Source organism: Lipophrys pholis (genome assembly GCF_963383615.2).
Source record: "Lipophrys pholis genome assembly, contig: SCAFFOLD_38, whole genome shotgun sequence".
Taxonomy (NCBI): domain Eukaryota; kingdom Metazoa; phylum Chordata; class Actinopteri; order Blenniiformes; family Blenniidae; genus Lipophrys; species Lipophrys pholis.
The window spans coordinates 45,216-65,045 of NW_028292246.1; the positions used below are offsets into that span (position 1 = coordinate 45,216).

General features: G+C 43.7%; 1 protein-coding gene across 1 annotated transcript; it reads left to right on the top strand.

The window, feature by feature from the left end:
- Positions 1 to 5,416: 5,416 nt before the first annotated feature.
- LOC308128050 (NACHT, LRR and PYD domains-containing protein 12-like) lies at positions 5,417 to 18,565 on the top strand (the record flags this gene model as incomplete). The annotated part of the gene is given in 9 exon segments (XM_080493719.1): positions 5,417 to 5,609; positions 5,968 to 7,804; positions 7,806 to 7,818; positions 7,822 to 8,024; positions 11,622 to 11,804; positions 14,358 to 14,540; positions 16,105 to 16,287; positions 16,584 to 16,757; positions 17,062 to 18,565. Coding segments are annotated over 9 exon segments (2,982 nt in total). The 3' UTR covers positions 17,075 to 18,565.
- Between the last annotated feature and the right edge of the window lie 1,265 nt (positions 18,566 to 19,830).

Here is a 19,830-nt window from a genome sequence, read left to right on the forward strand (position 1 = left end):
AAAGTTTCAGTTACAATCCAGGCTGGTCAATGTTTCATTAGCAGCTGTTTGCAGCAGTTTCATATTTTATCTTTAAAATGTATTAAGTCAATTCAACATTTTAACTCTTTCAACATTTTTGCTCCTTTTCAGATATAATTTCACGTATTTTTAAAAATTTTAAACCTCTTTTGTTTTAAAACTCTGGTCATTCAAGGTTTTTTTATCTTTGCTGTTGTAAGATGTTTTCTCCACATTACTAGTTTGTGCTTGTTTTTCTTTTTCATTTGTTGTTTTTTTCAAAGTGGTTTTCACAAGAGACCAGATTCCTTTTGAAAAAGACTCTGGTGTGTAAATAGAATGAAAATAAAAGAGTGTAGAAGTGGTGGAAGCAGACAGACGGTGAGTGGAGTGGAGAGTCTTTGTTTCTCCACACAGACTGAAGCTGTCAGGCCAAACAGGTGAAGCTCCACCCCCTCTGACTCCACCCCCGACGTAAGTGCACCAAACCGGTTTCAAACAGGTTTTCTCAGTAACGTCCTCCTCTGGGTGTGTCAGAGCAGGAAAGAGAACTTTGAGGTTGTCAGACATCAGAGACAGACTGAGACGGACTGAGACGGACGAAGAGCAGCTTCTTCTCTCCACAAGTTTCCTCACACATGGAAAAGTGTCTGTAAGAAGAAGAGAAGAGAGTTCAGGTGAGAATCTCTCAGCTCTTTAGAAGCTTCCACAACGGACCAAAATACTTTCTAACTTCTCTTTTTCTCTTTCATTCACACCATCACAAACCTCTGACAGCTGCTTTCTTCTTCTTCACCTGTTGGACAAACATTTCATCCTCCATTTAACTCCTTTCTTCACTTCTTTTCTTCTCCATGGAGAAACTCTGAAAACATTCAGCAGTGGGCGGGGCTTCAGCCCTTTCAACACACACACACACACACACACACACACACACACACACACACACACACACACACACACACACACACACACACACACACACACACACACACACACACACACACACACACACACACACACACACACACACGACTCAATCATCTCATTATTTATCATCCAGACGCTTCATTTTTCCCTGAAACCTCCAACTGACATTAATCCTATTGATTGTTGTATTTTTCATGTTTCTATGTTTTCTTCTCTCATCTTATTTCCTCTGTTTGTTCATTATTTATGCTTCTTGTTGTTCTTCTTTCTCTGTTTTGTCTCGGCTGTCGCTCTCTGATCTCAGTCTACTGAATGATACCGTCTCTAACTGGAACTACCAGGATGTGTGTTTCTGTTTCCTGCTGCACCACCCACATGATCTCCTGTGTGTGTGTGTGTGTGTGTGTGTGTGTGTGTGTGTGTGTGTGTGTGTGTGTGTGTGTGTGTGTGTGTGTGTGTTGAGCAGGTTGGTGTGTTTCTCTCTGTCTGACTCAACATGTGGGACATGGATGAAGAAGACCCACCAGAGTGTGTGGACAGGTAAGAGACGTCCCCCCCTCCTGCATTCAGTCAAACAGCAAACAGAAGAATGGACACTAAATGTAAACTCCATAGAAAGATGAAATGTAGTAAAAGTGGCTCTGCTGTATTGACACGTCTCAAGGCTCAGTGATTTCAAGTCATCCAAAGTGAGCTGAAGTGATTTCAACAGGCAGCAGAAAAAGCGCTGCAGTAAAGGACATGAGGTGCAGAGACATTCCACCGTCCCCATGATCAGTCCCAATGTGATCATGAAAGACACAAGGACCAGCAGTGGAAAGGACAAAGACTAGAAGATCATGTGTTGTCTTTCAGGTCAGAGTTTCTAACTCCTCTTAACCTGATCCAAGGTCAGAGCAGTGTCACCTTTCCAACAGGGAGTTTAAAGGAAGTGGACGTCTCCACATGACACTGAAGTCCAAACGTCCCACATCACTAACTTACAGTTTGGTCCACAAAGATTTGTCCAGAGACAAAGTTTGTCTCATTTTGTTCTGTATATTACCACAGGAAATAGAAATGAAACCCTCCAGACTTCAGCTTTAATTCAGTGGCTTCAACTAAAACATCCCATAACAACGTGAGGAACTAAAGGATTTGAACACAATCCCTTCATGTCAGAGGCTCAAAAGTCACTGAACCAATGAAATAAGAGAGAATCAATCCTTCATCTCTCACACTTGTTGAAAAGCCTTTGCAGGCAATGAGTGGCTGAAGTTGTGAACTCATGACGTCAGCAGGCGCTCGCTGGGTTTCCTCTATTTTAATGCTCTTCCAGGCTTCACCGCAGAGCCGCTCACTTGATGTTGCTTTGTGGGCCTTTCTAATCCAAGTTTAATCTGTAAGAGGTGAAATTCTGGTTCTATTGGATTGAGTAGGAACCAGCAGGCTCAAGGACAGTTTTTTCCCCCAAGCAGTCAGGAGACTCAACTCACTCCCTGCTCTCCCCCCCATTCCCCCCTCTACCCTCCTCCCCCCCTCTGCCCCCATTCCCCCCTCTGCCCTCCACCCCCCTCTGCCTTCCTTCCCCTCTCTGCCCTCCTCTCCCCTCTGCCTCCTGCCATATGAGGAGAACTTCTTTAATCTTCAATTTGAAGAAGAACCAGGACTTGATGTCTTGTAGATAGTCACTGATGGAGGTGGGTGGGAGGGTGAAGTTGGTTTGGTGGAGACGTAGAGCTGAGTGTCGTCTGCATAGCAAAGAAACTTCATGATGTATTTATGAGAAATATGGACAAGTGGAGGAGATGGACAATGAAGAAGGTGGGACCAAGTACAGAGCCCTGGGGAACACCAGAGGAGAGGGGGATGGGTGGGATGTAAAAGTTTTGAACTGAATGAACTCAATGCAACTAAAGATAAATCTTTATGTTTCTTGTTGCTCTCTGTCCCTGTCCTCTCTCTTCATCACTTTCTATCTTTGAACCTTCAACCAGAAGAACAGAAAGTCTCCTCCTCTGAGTCTGGTTCTAAACTTTTCTTCCTGTTAAAATGTTTTTTCTTTCTACTGTTGCTTTTACTTGCTGTGGTGGAACAGTTGAGTTTTTTCTCTGTAGAAGTACCTTGAGATTATTGTGGTTCTCTATGAATTGAATTGAATCAAAATGAATCAAATGGAATTGAATGGAACCAATCCAGTGATGTGATGGACAGTCTGATGGATGTCAGTCTGAGGAGGAGGGTTAAATGGAGTTGGTGACACAGGATGTGCTCAGATTCAAGGAGGAGGAGGAGGAGGAGGAGGGGAGGGGGGGGGGGGGGCAGGATGAAGAGGAGGAGGAGGAGGATGAAGAGGAGGAAGAGGAGGGTAAAAGTCCAGAGTCAGGTGGTTGATGGTGATTCTGATGAGAGTTTCTGTTTCTGAGCTTCATTAAAGGAAACCAGACTGGAACTGTTCTTACTGATTATTGTGGGAAAAGTCAGAGTCCAGATCAGATGCTACTACTTTTCCAGGAACTTTGAAACAAAAGGCAGATTGGAAATGACTTGAAGGTTATTGAAGTTCTTTCATCAAACATATTTTTACTGATCAATTCCTGAAAACTTTTCTAGAAGAAAATAACATTAAAGCTCTTTTGTTGAAAACAGGAAATGAAATGATAAGAACCAAGTGTGATCTGTTGATCTAATACAACATTTTGACTGTGTGTGTGTGTGTGTGTGTGTGTGTGTGTGTGTGTGTGTGTGTGTGTGTGTGTGTGTGTGTGTGTGTGTGTGTGTGTGTGTGTGTGTGTGTGTGTGTGTGTGTGTGTGTGTGTGTGTGTGTGTGTGTGTGTGTGTGTGTAGACGTCGGAAGCTCACACACACAGCAGGGTCTTCAGTATCCAGCAGCTTGTCTATGAAGAGTGACTGGTCCAAAGGTCGTGTACCACACTTCAGTACTGAACCTGGACCTTCAGACACAAAGTAAGAAACTCTTTATTTTATTTTCTTTCCTCAAAACCAGAGTGAGAGAAGTTGTGCTCACTCTAAGATTCACTTCCAGTATTTTAGTACAAGAGTCCAAACTGCAAACTGACCAGTAAAGTCTGATCCTCCACTCTTTCAAAAGTCCTATTTTGATGATGAATCTCCTGATTTCAGAGCCCTGGGGAACACCAGAGGAGAGGGGGATGGGGGAGATGTAAAAGATTTGAACTGAATGAGTTTTAACTTTAAAGTTATTCGACCAGAATCCATTTGGGAAACATGAAACATGTAGGATCCAGTTTCAGTTGTTGATGTTGATCTCTGATACATTAATACCTTTCTGAATGGAATTGGTCATGACACTCACAAAAACACATAATTCCAGCATTTAAATTTAAAGGAACATACCAGTGTGTTGACCTCTTGCTGATTAATGATCAGTTTCACAACATTTAAGAATATTCTGGAGGTTCTAATCCTCTTTCTCTGAGAAAGTCCAGTCTTTTATTTTGGGCTGAATCGGTCCAATCTTGATCATTTTGCTTCAGCTTCTGCGACGCCATCTTTGATATCCCAGAAACCCTTGTGGCAGATTTCCCAAGATGATGTCAGTTAGGAAACATCAACACAGTTTGATGTTTTGTTTGTAAACATCAACTTTGGTGGATCGATTTGGGAAACTGCAGGTTGGAAATTAGTCCAAATGAGTGTTGATGGTCTTGTTTTGGTGTTTTGGTTTATTCTCTCTGCAGAAGAGAGATGTTTTATGGGAAGTACATTTTGAAGATTATTTTTCTGGTAGAGTAACTTTAAATGTGGAACTACAGTTTATAACTATTAAATATCCTCACAGTATTTTCACAAAGTCTGACTTAGAGAATCAAAGTCTCAGTTCTTCCATGTATCTTCCATTGTTCCAGTCAGTCTGTTCCTGATGTTGTGTTTGTTTTTAGCTCTGACTCTGGGTTTCCATCCAGCTGTGTGTCCATGAAGAGTGACCGCTCTAAGGAGACACCCTTAACCTTTCAATGTGGAGCAGGAAGTGGTGATGAGGGGTGAGAATCAGTGTTTGTCTCAGGATTCCTCATCACACCACACAGCAGCTTTAACAAAGTCAACATGTTTCTGCAGCGTGAGCCAGCAGAGCTCCCAGCTTCTCCCTGGTGGCTCCGCCCCTCAGCATCAAAGACATCTGGACTCCACATTTATGGTGAGAACACGTCTCCATTCAACACTTTACTGTCACATCATGAGACAGAAGAAGCTGCTGTGACTTCCAGCTGAAACATGAAACAGACACTCAGCTTATTAGATCCATTCAGGTCCAAAGTGAAACAGTCCAACCTTCATCCAGCTTCCAGTCTTCACTGATGCTTGAAGCTGCTTCTGCTGGAGATCCCACATGAAGTGTGATTTGGCTTCACATGTTGTCCATCCTGCTCTCTGCACTGGATTTACACTCACATCTCAATCTGGCTTCAGTTTCAGCTCAAAGTCAACTCCAGATGTTTCTCTGTTCCAGCTGCTGGAGGACCACATGGTGACTTTCATGAAGAAGGAGCTGAAGCAGATGAAGAAGCTCCTGAGTCCAGATTACCAAGCATGCTCAGAGAGTGAGAGGGAGGATGAGGATGAAGAGCAGAGGAGCAGCAGAGAGTCATTTCTGAGGATCACCCTGGACTTCCTGAGGAGGATGAAGCAGGAGGAGCTGGCTGAGCGTCTGAGGAGCAGTAAGAGGATTTGATCTCATTTCACATAATGGAGATGAAGCTGAAATGTTCTCAGCTGGAGCAGAAAGCAGTCAGAAACAGAGTCCATCCAGAGAACACAGGTCATTTCCAGGTCCGACACAGAAAGTGTGAAACAGGCAGAAAGTCCAAAACAAGCAGCAGAGAAGAGGAGACACAAAGAGAGTTCCTGAACTCTGCTGCTCATGTGATGCAAACATCTGCATCAGATCAGAGGCTGTTTGGTCTCCACTGAGGAGCTGGATGGAGCTGATGGAGGAGAAACATCTCCACAAACACACTGTCATCTTCACATTCAATGTCAAACACACTCAACTCATCCCTGGTTTCTTCTTTTCAGGAGCTTCTGCTGGAGTCTGCCAACAGAAGGTGAAATGTGCCCTGAAGAAGAGGTTCCAGGTTGTGTTAGAGGGGCTCTCTAAAGCAGGAGAGGCCACCCTCCTGAAGCAGATCTACACAGAGCTCCACATCACAGAGGGAGGGACTGCAGAGGTCAATGAGGAACATGAGGTCAGACAGATTGAAACAGCATCCAGGAGAGCAGCCAGAGCAGAAAGCAGCATCAGACCAGGAGACCTCTTTAAAGCCTCACCTGGAAGATCTCCACCAATCAGAACAGTGCTGACAAAGGGAGTGGCTGGCATTGGGAAAACAGTCCTGACACAGAAGTTCACTCTGGACTGGGCTGAAGACCAAAGCAACCAGGACGTCCACTTCACATTTCCATTCACCTTCAGAGAGCTGAATGTGCTGAAGGAGAAGAAGTTCAGCTTGGTGGGACTTGTTCATCACTTCTTCACTCCAACCAAAGAAGCAGGACTCTGCAGCTTTGAAGACCTCCAGGTGGTCTTCATCTTTGACGGTCTGGATGAGTGTCGACTCCCTCTGGACTTCCAGCACCCTGAGATCCTGACTGATGTTACAGAGTCCACCTCAGTGGATGTGCTGCTGACAAACCTCATCAGGGGGAACCTGCTTCCCTCTGCTCGCCTCTGGATCACCACTCGACCTGCAGCAGCCAATCACATCCCTCCTGACTGTGTCGACATGGTGACGGAGGTCCGAGGGTTCACTGACCCACAGAAGGAGGAGTACTTCAGGAGGAGGTTCAGAGAGGAGCAGCAGGCCAGCAGGATCATCTCCCACATCAAGACCTCACGAAGCCTCCACATCATGTGCCACATCCCAGTCTTCTGCTGGATCACTGCTACAGTTCTGGAGGAGGTGTTGAAGAGCAGAGAGGGAGGAGAGCTGCCCAAGACCATGACTCAGATGTACATCCACCACCTGGTGGTCCAGGCCAAAGTCAAGAAGGTCAAGTATGATGGAGGAGCTGCTACAGATCCACACTGGAGTCCAGAGAGCAGGAAGATGGTGGAGTCTCTGGGAAAACTGGCTTTTGATGAGCTGCAGAAAGGAAATCTGATCTTCTATGACTCCGACCTGACAGAGTGTGGCCTGGATCTCAGAGCAGCCTCACTGTACTCAGGAATGTTCACACAGGTCTTTAAAGAGGAGCAAGGCCTGTACCAGGACAAGGTCTTCTGCTTCATCCATCTGAGCCTTCAGGAGTTTCTGGCTGCTCTTCATGTCCATCAGACCTTCATCCTCTTTGGAATCAACCTCCTGGATGAACAACAACAAACCTCCTGGAGGTCAAAAGTGTGGAAGAAGAAAGTTAATCTCCACCATCTCCATCAGAGAGCAGTGGACGAGGCCTTGAAGAGTCCAAATGGACACCTGGACTTGTTCCTCCGCTTCCTCCTGGGTCTTTCACTGGAGACCAATCAGAGTCTCCTCCGAGGTCTGCTGACACAGACAGGAAGTAGCTCACAGACCAATCAGAAAACAGTCAAGTACATCAAGAAGAAGCTGAGTAATAATCTGTCTGCAGAGAGAAGCATCAATCTGTTCCACTGTCTGAATGAACTGAAAGATGGTTCTCTGGTGGAGGAGATCCAACAGTCCCTGAGATCAGGATGTCTCTCCACTGATAGTCTGTCTCCTGCTCAGTGGTCAGCTCTGGTCTTCATCTTACTGTCATCAGAAGAAGATCTGAAGGAGTTTGACCTGAAGAAATACTCTGCTTCAGAGGAGGCTCTTCTGAAGCTGCTGCCAGTGGTCAAAGCCTCCAACAAAGCTGTGTACGTGGTTCATGAACAATATGTAGAACTGAGTCCATGACACACATTGAACTGGTTTTCATTGTTGCTTCTTCTTCAGGTTGAGCTGCTGTGGTCTGTCAGAGAGAAGCTGTTCAGCTCTGTCCTCAGTCCTCAGCTCTCAGTCCTCCAGTCTGACACATCTGGACCTGAGTTACAACAAGCTGCAGGATTCAGGAGTGAAGCTGCTCTCTCCTGGACTGGAGAGTCCTCACTGTAAACTGGAAGCTCTCAGGTTCTGACATTATTGATCATTAATATCCACCACTCTCTGTTCTCCTGCTCACATCTCTAGAACATCAGTAAAACATCTCAGTAGAACACTGCAGCCTCTTGATATTTTCTCCTCTATTAATCAGGAAGTAAAACTACAAAGTAAAGTTTCCAGTGTAAGTTCAGGTGGAGAGCAGCAGCTTTACTTCCTCCACTCACTGTGTTTGTGATGCTCCATGTCACAGAGTTCTGCCTCAGACTCTGACACCGACACGACTACGAGCAAGAACACCACACATGAGACAAGCCCAGCAGCAGCAGGACACTCACTTCAGGTGTGCTCCTGTGGCTGGATGAAAATATCATCACTTAGGAGGCTGAGGATCCACCAAGGAAAGAGAGGAGGATGAGAGAGCAGAGGCAAGAGCCTCACAGTGACCAGTACTTCTTATGAAGCAACCAGTCAAATCAGTGGAGTGAAGCACAGCGACGGGACAAAATAGAATAGAATAGTTTATTCTAGTGATGGCCAGATGAAGCTTCATGAACCACTGTCTTTACTTTCTGACCCTCACACAGAACCTGTGTAGTTTTCTTCTTCTCATTTTAAATGAATATAATCTTAGGAATCCTACTGTCACTACTTGCTGTCTTATTAATGTGTAGAAAGGTGAATGAAATGTCGACCTCTTCTATGTCAGGAACTCTGAAATTCTTCATCCTTTATGATTAATTGTGTTAATTGTTATTAATTAAACTATGAATTACAATTCTGAATGAATAGTTTTGTACAGTACATCTTGATGAGACTGATATAAATTGGCATCATTTCCTGTTAAACAGGTGGTGCCCCGAGGTTTTCTGATGCACATCAGATTCCATTTTTTGTTCATGAGTCATGACTCTTTGATCAATACTAATCAGTGTTGCCACAGTTAGTTTGAAAAAGTAATCCAAGTACTGATTACTAGATACTCCTTTTTCCCACAAACTCAGTTCTGATCACTGCCTGGCCTCCTGCTGTTAGATATTTAACCTTTAACCTTCATTAAACTAGTGATCTATTTATATATTTGCACTGTCTGCTCTATCTGCTCTATCTGCTCTATCCGACCTTTTAATTACCCCCCTCTGGGGCAAAAAAGTATCTGATTGATCGATTGATCGATTGATCGATCGATCGATTGATCGGTTGGTTGGTTGATTGATTGATTGATTGATTGATTTGAAAAAAAATACAAAAAGAGTTCAACATCTCTGCAGTTTTGTTCTTGTTGCAATGATATGGTTTAGTGTTGACATTTCTTGGTTCCAATTCTTTTGTGTCACCTCGTTAGAGCGAGTTGCTCTGTGATTGGCTGAGAGTGGAGAAGGGGGCGGGTCAGGTCGGACTGCATGCTCTGTGTGTGTCTGTTAGTTTGGAGGAGAGAACGAGCAGCCGCTTCTGTTTAATAATAAAGTGTCTTTGTAGAGAAGAAACTCATCCTGCTGGACGCAGTAGTAATGCTACAATAGTAATGCTACAATAGTAACACTACAATAGTAACACTACAATAGTAATGCTACAATAGTAATGCTACAATAGTAAGGCTGCAATAGTAAGGCTGCAATAGTAATGCTACAATAAAAAACATTACAATAGTGAGGCTACAATAGTAACGCTACAATAGTAACACCACAATAGTAATGTTACAATAGTAACGCTACAATAGTATTGCTACAATAGTAAGGCTACAATAGTATCACTACAATAGTAAAGCTGCAATAGTAAGGCTACAATAGTATCACTACAATAGTAAAGCTACAATAGTAATGCTAAAATAGTAATGCTGCAATAGTAATGCTACAATAGTATCGCTACAATAGTATCGCTACAATAATTAGGCTACAATAGTAACACTACAATAATAATGCAACAAAAGTAATGCTACAATAGTAATGCTACAATAGTAATGCTACAATAGTAACACTGCAATAGTAAAACTACAATAGCAATGCTCCAAAAATAATTCTACAATAGTATCGCTACAATAGTAATGCTACAATAATAATGCTAAAATAGTAACGTGCATGGACTTAATATAAGAAGTAACTTTAATCTGATTACTGGTTTGGAAATAGTAACGCGTTAGATTACTCATTACTGAAAAAAGTGGTCATATCACTGTTACTCATCATCATCAACAGTCAAATTGCCTGATGTACAACCAGTGTTCCCAACAACATCAACTGTTTACAAAACAATCAGGACAACAGACGGTAATACAGACGGGTTTGGACTGAGGACTTAATGGAGTTACCAAAATAAACTTAATGCACTTTTCCTCTAGTTCCTACTGTAGGAGCCATTTAAGGTTTCATATGGGTTTGTTTGTTTCTGTTTGTGTGTGCCCTCCTATTGACTGGCCATTTGGGTTTAGAATGTATGTTTGCCCACTAGGTGGAGCTAGGGCAAGGTGGAGGTTCTAAAGCCTCCACCTAATGGATGCCAGGTGTGCAGACACAGTTTGTGAACCGGGCCAGCCAGAGTGGCAGTAGGAGGAAACATTTATTGTGGTGGAGGAACTCAGTATTGGGCGAGTCATTGAGGACAGGAATCAACAATTGGACTGTGGATATCAAATAAATACTTTGACATGTCCAAAGGAAAAACTGCTGATTGGACCTGATCAGTGTTGCTCCTGGCTGTCCTGGTGAACGCTGTTTAACCACATTTCCATTAGAATTTAAAGTATCGTATGGTTTGTTTTTCTTATTTTAACATCAGTAGCTACTAACAGCTTGTGGCAGAAGTCACCAGTTAACAGGAGCACCAGTGAAACCGAAACACCGGACAGTGAAGCATCACATCGGGGTGATTACTTGTGCATGACGGAGAAAGCTCCGATGACTCCGCCCACGCCGTGGTCGTTCTATTGTAATGGAAAACAAGTGAGGCTGAGTGGAGTAGAGGCAAGGCCAGTAGGGTCAAGTGGAGTAAGGCTGAGTAGGAGCTGGTGGAAAAGAGCTATTTATTACAAGTGACTGGGAATCAGAATATCTAGACAACAATGTGAATAAAGCTGTAAGAAATGCAGAATTAGGAAGAAATGTTAAACAAAGAAAACAATAACAAAGATCTTCTATTGATCAAAGAAGGATTAAAAGATTCTGTCAAAAGGAAAAATACATGATACAGAGAATCTATAAAACACAAAAGAAGTGGCAAATACATATGTGAAATATAAAAATACTTTAACTACTACTGTGAGAATGTTCATATATCTACAAAAATAAAAGTGGTGAAATCAAAGAAAAGAAGAATCCTATTAAAGACACATGGAATCTATTAAAGAGTGTAAAGAGAAAGACCCAGAGACATTTCATTAGTAAGGAAGAAATCATAGAAATTATTATCAAATGTAAAACCAAATCTTCAGATTGAGACTAAATGGAGATGAAACCAGTAAAGAGGGTGATTGAGTTTATCTCCAAACTACTGACTCACATCTGGAAACTTTGTCTTTCCAAACGTTGGACTTTACATTTCTAAACTCTTCCAGTCTGAACCTTCTTCAGTCTCAATGACTTCAACATCAAACTTTGTCCTCTAATCTCACTTCTTTCTCTCTTTATTCAGGTTGGAGGGCTGCAGGTTGTCAGAGATCAGCTGTTCTTCTGTGGCCTCAGCTCTGAAGTCCAACCCCTCCCTCCTGAAACATCTGAAACATCTGGACCTGAGTTGGAACCAGCTGCAGGATTCAGGAGCTGAGCAGCTGTGTGGTTTTCTGGAGAGTCCACTCTGTAGTCTGGAGACTCTGAGGTCAGACTCCATGTTTGAGTTTGTGTGCAGTGAAAGTTGTGTTGACACTAAAGGTCAGACATCAGGCTGATATGAGATGATCCACACTGAGGATCTCCATGAGAAACTGAGACTTCTTCTCTGGGCTTTAGTCCTGTGACTGTGGCAGAGCCGTGTGGAGCTCCACATTTCAAAGCTTGGTAGAAGAAGCAAGGTGCTGCAGTGGAGAATTCTCCGTCAACCTCTGACACGCTCCATGTTGAGCTTCAGCTTTCAAAGCAGGCTGATCTCTCCTGGATGAAGAGTCACTGATCTCCCAGCTGGAGCTCCAAACTCTCCCTCACTCTGCCATTGTTGCCCCCCTGACCCAGTGTGTGTCATGTAGGGGTGTGATTCCATCCTGTAATAGGAAACAAAGAGGCAGACCACTTGAGCTGGGGTTTGGCTCGGCTGCAGGATTTAATATGCTGCTGCCTCTTTGCAGCTTTTAGGCTCCTTCAATCGCCATGCGCCCTCTGCTGGCCTTTTAGAGTAACACACTACTGCTTTCACCTGAAAAGTACTACTCTGTTTGAGCCTTTTAAACTCTATTTGAGACACAGTACAATAAAATATATCTATAGGGGGTCTAGCTTTAATCACTTTGAACTTCTTTAATTTATTGTTTTAACCCTGAGCTGTAATTTAGTCCTATTGACTTTTTAACATCTTTTAAATACGCTTTAAATTGCAGCACCTTTTTTTTATCCTTAACACCGGGGCTCCTCAATTAGTTTTCCTCGAGGGCCAAAACCAGAGCAGCATGTCAAACCAAGGGCTGGAACATCCGCAGGTATTCTGCACTCTGGCAGTAAAAGCTTTTTTTTAATTGCAGATGTTTTAGCCGATGTCATCATTATGAGGGACCGAGCAGAAAGACCAGGACCTCCAAAGGAGGCCTGGACCTCCAAAGGAGGCCTGGACCTGGAGGCCAGGACCCTGTTGTATTTGCAATGTTTCCTATTTTTTTTGTTTTTTGTAAAAAACCCTGTATAAAACCCCCCTAAACATGCTCAAAAACTCACCAAACTTGGCACGATCATTAACCCCCAGAGAGCCAAAATATCTCTCTAGCGCCACCTAGAAAAAACAAAACGGGCACCACGGCCCGTAGGAATGTCGTAGAGAGATCAAACCACAACTCAATTGTTCGTCTCATCGAGCAAGACAAAACAAATGCGGAACCCCAGACCAGAATTTGACAGGAAGTCTGCAATTTGCCTTTCAAATTAGGATTTTCAAACGCTAGCTACTGAAGGAAAAACAGTCATTAATGTGTTCTTTAAATTGATGAGGAAACAAGAGTGGAATCAATCACACAGTTTTATTGATAATTACCTTCAGGCAGAATACATGGAATACAGCGAGATCTCGGGCTCAACCATCAGACTGTCCGGGAGGATCAGGCTTCAATGATGAAGAGCCCCAAGTGCACAAAAACATTGGTTTATAAGCATTTCTTTCACCCCTCCCTGCACATATGGTGTGGAGATCACCTGTTGTTTTTACCGAATCTGAACACATATCTATTGTTCTGTCCCGAGAAGTTTTTGATATCACAATCTTACATTCTTCAGATGGTCAGGATGTCAGCAAATCACTGGAAGTAATTTATGAAAAATTTAAATTATTAATGGAAGTAAATGGTCATTTACTCATTAACAACTCCTAAAGTAATTGAGTAATTACTTAAAAAGGAAAAAAATATGAATAAACTTTCAAAAATGATTTATTAATAAAAAAAAATATTAATTTGCATAAATGTGTTATTTATGTATTAATAATAAATCGGGGCACAACCAGATAAACTGGAAACAGCAAATACCAAAATATCAGTCTCGTTTGTAAAACTTTATTTAAGTTAGTTAATATTTCTGCATAAACTATAACAATCTTAAACAAAAAGGGAAGGTGTGAGATCTGAGCACAGACTGTTACAAACCAGTGAATTGTCAACAATAAATACACAATAATCACCAAGAATCGTTCAATTCAGCTAACAGGCGTTTATTAATAAAAATGTATTAATTCATAAATAATTCAGGAATCATCTCATAAATCAACACATTCAAGTAGCAAACTACATCTAACATGGAGATCTAATCTATTAAACAGCAACACTATGTACAAAGAGAGTGTGTGTGTGTGTGTGTGTGTGTGTGTGTGTGTGTGTGTGTGTGTGTGTGTGTGTGTGTGTGTGTGTGTGTGTGTGTGTGTGTGTGTGTGTGTGTGTGTGTGTGTGTGTGTGTGTGTGTGTGTGTGTGTGTGTGTGTGTGTGTGTGTGTGTGTGTGTGTGTGTGTGTGTGTGTGTGTGTGTGTGTGTGTGTGTTGTGATCCAGATGTTGGAGGACAGAGATGGACTGAGCTCTGCAGCATGTTAGTGATCAGCATGTTGATGAGACTCTTCTCCTCCTGGTGGCTTCAGCTGTTTGGACTTTACATTTCTAAACTCTTCCAGTCTGAACCTTCTTCAGTCTCAATGACTTCAACATCAAACTTTGTCCTCTAATCTCACTTCTTTCTCTCTTTATTCAGGTTGAGGGGCTGCAGGTTGTCAGAGATCAGCTGTTCTTCTGTGGCCTCAGCTCTGAAGTCCAACCCCTCCCTCCTGAAACATCTGAAACATCTGGACCTGAGTCAGAACCAGCTGCAGGATTCAGGAGTTGAGCAGCTGTGTGGTTTTCTGGAGAGTCCACTCTGTAGTCTGGAGACTCTGAGGTCAGACTCCATGTTTGAGTTTGTGTGCAGTGAAAGTTGTGTTGACACTAAAGGTCAGACATCAGGCTGATATGAGATGATCCACACTGAGGATCTCCATGAGAAACTGAGACTTCTTCTCTGGGCTTTAGTCCTGTGACTGTGGCAGAGCCGTGTGGAGCTCCACATTTCAAAGCTTGGTAGAAGAAGCAAGGTGCTGCAGTGGAGAATTCTCCGTCAACTGGGGCTGCAACTAACTATTATTATAATAATCGATTAATCAGTGATTATTTTTAGATTAATAGATTAATGGGATAAAAAACAAAAACATTTCAAATTGTAGGACCAGTTGATATTGAACAAACCAAACACTAAATATGTTCTGGTTATTTAAAAGCACATAACTGAACCAGTACAAAGATGTATACAATATATATCCATGTATTCATGTATATAAGATATATACAATATATATCCATATATACATGTATATAAGATGTATACAAGGTAATTATTAAATCAGATTTAATGTACTTCAGGGACCACATACAGTCCAGTTTCATCCTGAGTGGACCAGACTGGTACAATATTACTATAATAACCTTTAAATTTACACTTCAAAGTTTTTCTTTGTTGTTGTCACAGTGGATGTAATGAAATTATCTATATTTTTACAAGATCTAACAGTTTGTACTGAAAATGACAACAATCTCAACATAAAGTCAATTTTAATGAAACATTGTGGTGCAAAATACAAAGAAATGTGAAAAAGAAAGTTGTGTAAATCCTCTATAAGCTCCTTGCTTGGTGGGACCAGATTAGAGCCTCTGGTCAGTTTGGGCCTCATGTTCTCTGCTGGAAAGGGAAAGTGAAACTAAAGGAGAGCAGCTCCACAGAGCAGCACTGGGCTGCAGGGAGGCGGCCAGAATTCACCTCTCAAACTAACCTCCTGACACCACAATGTCTGAATATTACAATACTCTGCTCCAGACCAAGTATTCTGGTCCTTTCAGTGTCGCTCAGCTTGAGATTTAGCAGGAGAACCTGTCTGTTGTCCTCGTCAGGCAGGTTGTCCTCATTAAGGTGTGTTAACAGGTAAATATGTGTCCGTCCACAGTGACGTGTCCAGGACAGGGTGGAGCTCTGACCTGGTCCTCAGAGGTTCTACTGTATCTGAAGAACTGTGTGTGTGTGTGTGTGTGTGTGTGTGTGTGTGTGTGTGTGTGTGTGTGTGTGTGTGTGTGTGTGTGTGTGTGTGTGTGTGTGTGTGTGTGTGTGTGTGTGTGTGTGTGTGTGTGTGTGTGTGTGTGTGTGTGTGTGTGTGTGTGTGTGTGTGTGTGTGTGTGTGTGTGTGTGTGTGTGTGTGTGTGTGTGTGTGTTGTGATCCAGATGTTGGAGGACAGAGATGGACTGAGCTCTGCAGCATGTTAGTGATCAGCATGTTGATGAGACTCTTCTCCTCCTGGTGGCTTCAGCTGTTTGGACTTTACATTTCTAAACTCTTCCAGTCTGAACCTTCTTCAGTCTCAATGACTTCAACATCAAACTTTGTCCTCTAATCTCACTTCTTTCTCTCTTTATTCAGGTTGGAGTTCTGCAGATTGTCAGAGATCAGCTGTTCTTCTGTGGCCTCAGCTCTGAAGTCCAACCCCTCCCTCCTGAAACATCTGAAACATCTGAACCTGAGTGAGAACGAGCTGCAGGATTCAGGAGTTGAGCAGCTGTGTGGTTTTCTGGAGAGTCCACTCTGTAGTCTGGAGACTCTGGGGTCAGTTGACTGTCTGTTACTGTTGTAGAAGGAGAAATGTTTGTGAGCAGCTGTGATGTGAGACTCTGATCCTGCAGTGAGAGATGGACTGAGCTCAGCAGCTTGTTACTGATGTGTGTGGACATGAGGAGGAGTGGCAATGTTGTGCTGACATGTTGGAGGATGAGTGTGATGAAGATCCACAACAACAGAACAGCTCATTGATCAGGACACAGTAATGTGGAGCTGCTCATTTCTCCATCAACACATCTGATTGGTTCTCCTCATTCATTCTGCTGCTTTCTCTCTTTATTCAGGTTGAGGGGCTGCAGGTTGTCAAAGATCAGCTGTTCTTCTGTGGCCTCAGCTCTGAAGTCCAACCCCTCCCTCCTGAAGGAGCTCGACCTGCGTTACAACAAGCTTCAGGGTCCAGATGTGCAGCAGCTGGTTGGTCTTCAGCAGAGTCCAGACTGCAGCCTGCAGACTCTCAGGTCAGTAGATGTTGGAGTGAGTCCATGCTGCTTCCAGCAGGTTTCTACTAAACACAGTTAGTGTGAGAACAAAGATCCAGAGTTTGACTGCTCAGTGAGGCTGTGAGAGGAGAACGCTGAGCAGCTTCAGGATTGGACAGCAGAGGACACAGTCAGCCAATCAGAGGAGCCTCAGGCTTGTTGTGTTGGTCTGACAGTGGTGGTCCTTCATGAGCTCTGAGCTGCTGCTGTGGACAGGACTGAAGTCCTGGCTGCTCCACAGAGACTCTCCTCATCACCTCTCATCTCTCTCATCTCTCTGCAGGTGGTGGGGGTAGAGAGGACGCTGTGTGTCCTGAAGATCCACTGAGGAGAGCAGAGAGGACGCTGTGTGTCCTGAAGGTCCACCCCCATCAAACCAGGGTTCCTGGGGATGTGACGTCGAACCATAACTGTGTGGACTCACCCTCCTCCTCCTCTTCCTCCTCTTCTTTCTCCTCCTCCTCCTCAGCCTGCTCCTCCTCCTCCTCCTCTTCCTCCTCCTCCTCTTCCTGCTGCTCCTCCTCCTCCTCTTCTTCCTCCTTCTCCTCCGCCTCCTCCTCCTCCTCAGCCTGCTCCTCCTCCTCCTCCTCTTCCTGCTCCTCTTCTTCCAGGGTTCCTCTGAATGTGATGCAGAACCATCACTGTGTGGGCTGAACCTCCTGCTCCTCCTACTCCTCTTCCTCTTCCTCTTCCTGCTCCTCCTCCTCCTCTTCATGTGTTGGTTCATTGTGTTGGGCCTGGCCTCCATGGCTCACCCCCTCAGGACAAAGGAACATTTGGTCGCCACTGGAAAAATTCACCATTGGTCACGTGACCCCCACCAGGGGGTCCACAGCAACCCCTCCCTAGAAGCTGCATCCCTGCATCTCACCACCAGGGGGATCCACCAACTGCATCCACAGCCATAGAAAACGCCCCGGAAACTCTGAAGCCAACCCGGCTCTGATTGGCCAAGGCCATGGCGAGCACAGCAGGGAGCCGGACCATGATGCGCCGGTATAAAAGTCCCACCTGCGAAGACACACCGTCTCCAAGACGGATTCACGTCCATCCAGACGCAGGACTTCGTACGGAGACACAAGGAGCCGCGTGTTAACTCATGTGGACCGGCCCAGAACTTTTTAACTCCCTTCTCTCTCTCCCCCTCCTTCACTAATCCGCCGCCGCTCCTGTTATCTGATCAGATAAGCTCACACACACACACAGTCACATTTAGCAGCCAAACTGCTATCTGGTGCTGCTAAACCACATCCACATCCATCACCAGAGTTCTAACTGCATGTCTCGTTAGAATTCCGGCGCTCAGAACCGGGCCCACAAAGTCCACCAGTCTTTACGGGAGTAGGTGAGACCGCATCGTTCCGAGACCCCCTTGCGCATACTCGCGCAACGGGCATCTTGTTTATCTGGTCGCTAAGCAACTGCTGCGTCCCCAGAAAGAGCGAATCAAATGCCTCTAGTGGTCATGTGGTTCATTGCAATTCCTCTTGACATCCACCTGGTGGACACATCAGGCCATTGCGCTCTCCCTCTCTGTGCCGTCGTCACAGTCACCACATTGACCCGCCAACGTCTGCCTCCCTCTGGTGGACATTCAAGGTCATTACACCCATTCCATTCATCACTCCAGGCCAGACACACACACACACACACACACACACACACACACACACACACACACACACACACACACACACACACACACACACACACACACACTCTTTGTACATAGTGTTTGCTGTTTAATAGATTAAATCTCAGTGTTAGATGTCGTTTGCTACTTGAATGTGTTGATTTATGAGATGATTTCAGAATTATTTATGAAATTAATACATTTTGTTATTAAACCCCTGTTAGCTGAATTGAACGATTCTTGGTGATAATTGTGTATTTATTGTTGACAGTTCACTGGTTTGTAACAGTCTGTGCTTGGATCTCACACCTCCCCTTTTATTTTTATTTAAGATTGTTATATTTTTACACAGATATATTAACTAACTTAAATAAACCTTTATACAAACGAGACTCATATTTTGGTATTAGCTATTTCCAGTTTATCTGGTAGTGCCCCCCATTTTCATTATTAATAAATAAAAAACAAATTTTAACTTTTAAATTAACTTTTAAGTAATTACTCGATTACTTTAGGAGTTGTTGATGAGTAAATGACTGTTTACGTCCATTAATAATATATATTTTTCATACAATTACTTCCAGTGATTTATTACTTTCAGTAATTTAATGCCATTAACCAACCATAAATCCCAACACCCTGAAACAGATGTTAACCAGGTGTGAACGGCCCAGAAAGACCTGATGAGACACACAAGCTGAAGAGGCTCTGACAGAACTCACTCAGAAACCTGAGTCACTTCTCTGTCTGACAAAACAAACTCCTCCACTTCTTATCATCTTCTTATCATTCTTATCATCCTGTCTTCTACCAGCTGTTCTTGTGATGATGTCATGGTTCTGAAAGAGTTCTGCTCCTGCTCCTGTATCCATAGCAACGGTGGATGGAGCTTCAAATAGCCACAGTCAACCGTGGTCCCTGAAGGTCTCCTGTGTAGGACATTACAGTCGTCCTTCATCACTACATGACAAGTTGCCTGACGAGCTCAGTCGCTAGAGCATGAGACTCTTCATCTCAGGGTTGTGGGTTTGAGTCCCACGTTGGGCGGTGCTCTCTTTTCAAGCAGTGGTTCACAGTGATGAATCCTACAGCTGACCACTCACCACTGTGGCTCCCTGAGCATGACCTTTGACCCCCATCAGCTCTCTGGTTCCTCACCAACTCCACCAATCCAGATCTCTCTCCGTTATCTGGATTGACAAACATTTTCATTCCTTGATAAGCGTTACTACGAAGCAGGTGATCAACTCAGTAATTCAACCAGGCTGTTCCATCCTGATCAGAGCTCGTTCACATAAAAGGGGCGATGATGAAATAAACAATACTAACTCTTCTCTTATGTTCTCATGAGAGGCTCTAATACTCTTCTGTAATAACCAGCTGGTCTGAGCTTCTTAAAAAACATCTCCAACATTGTGT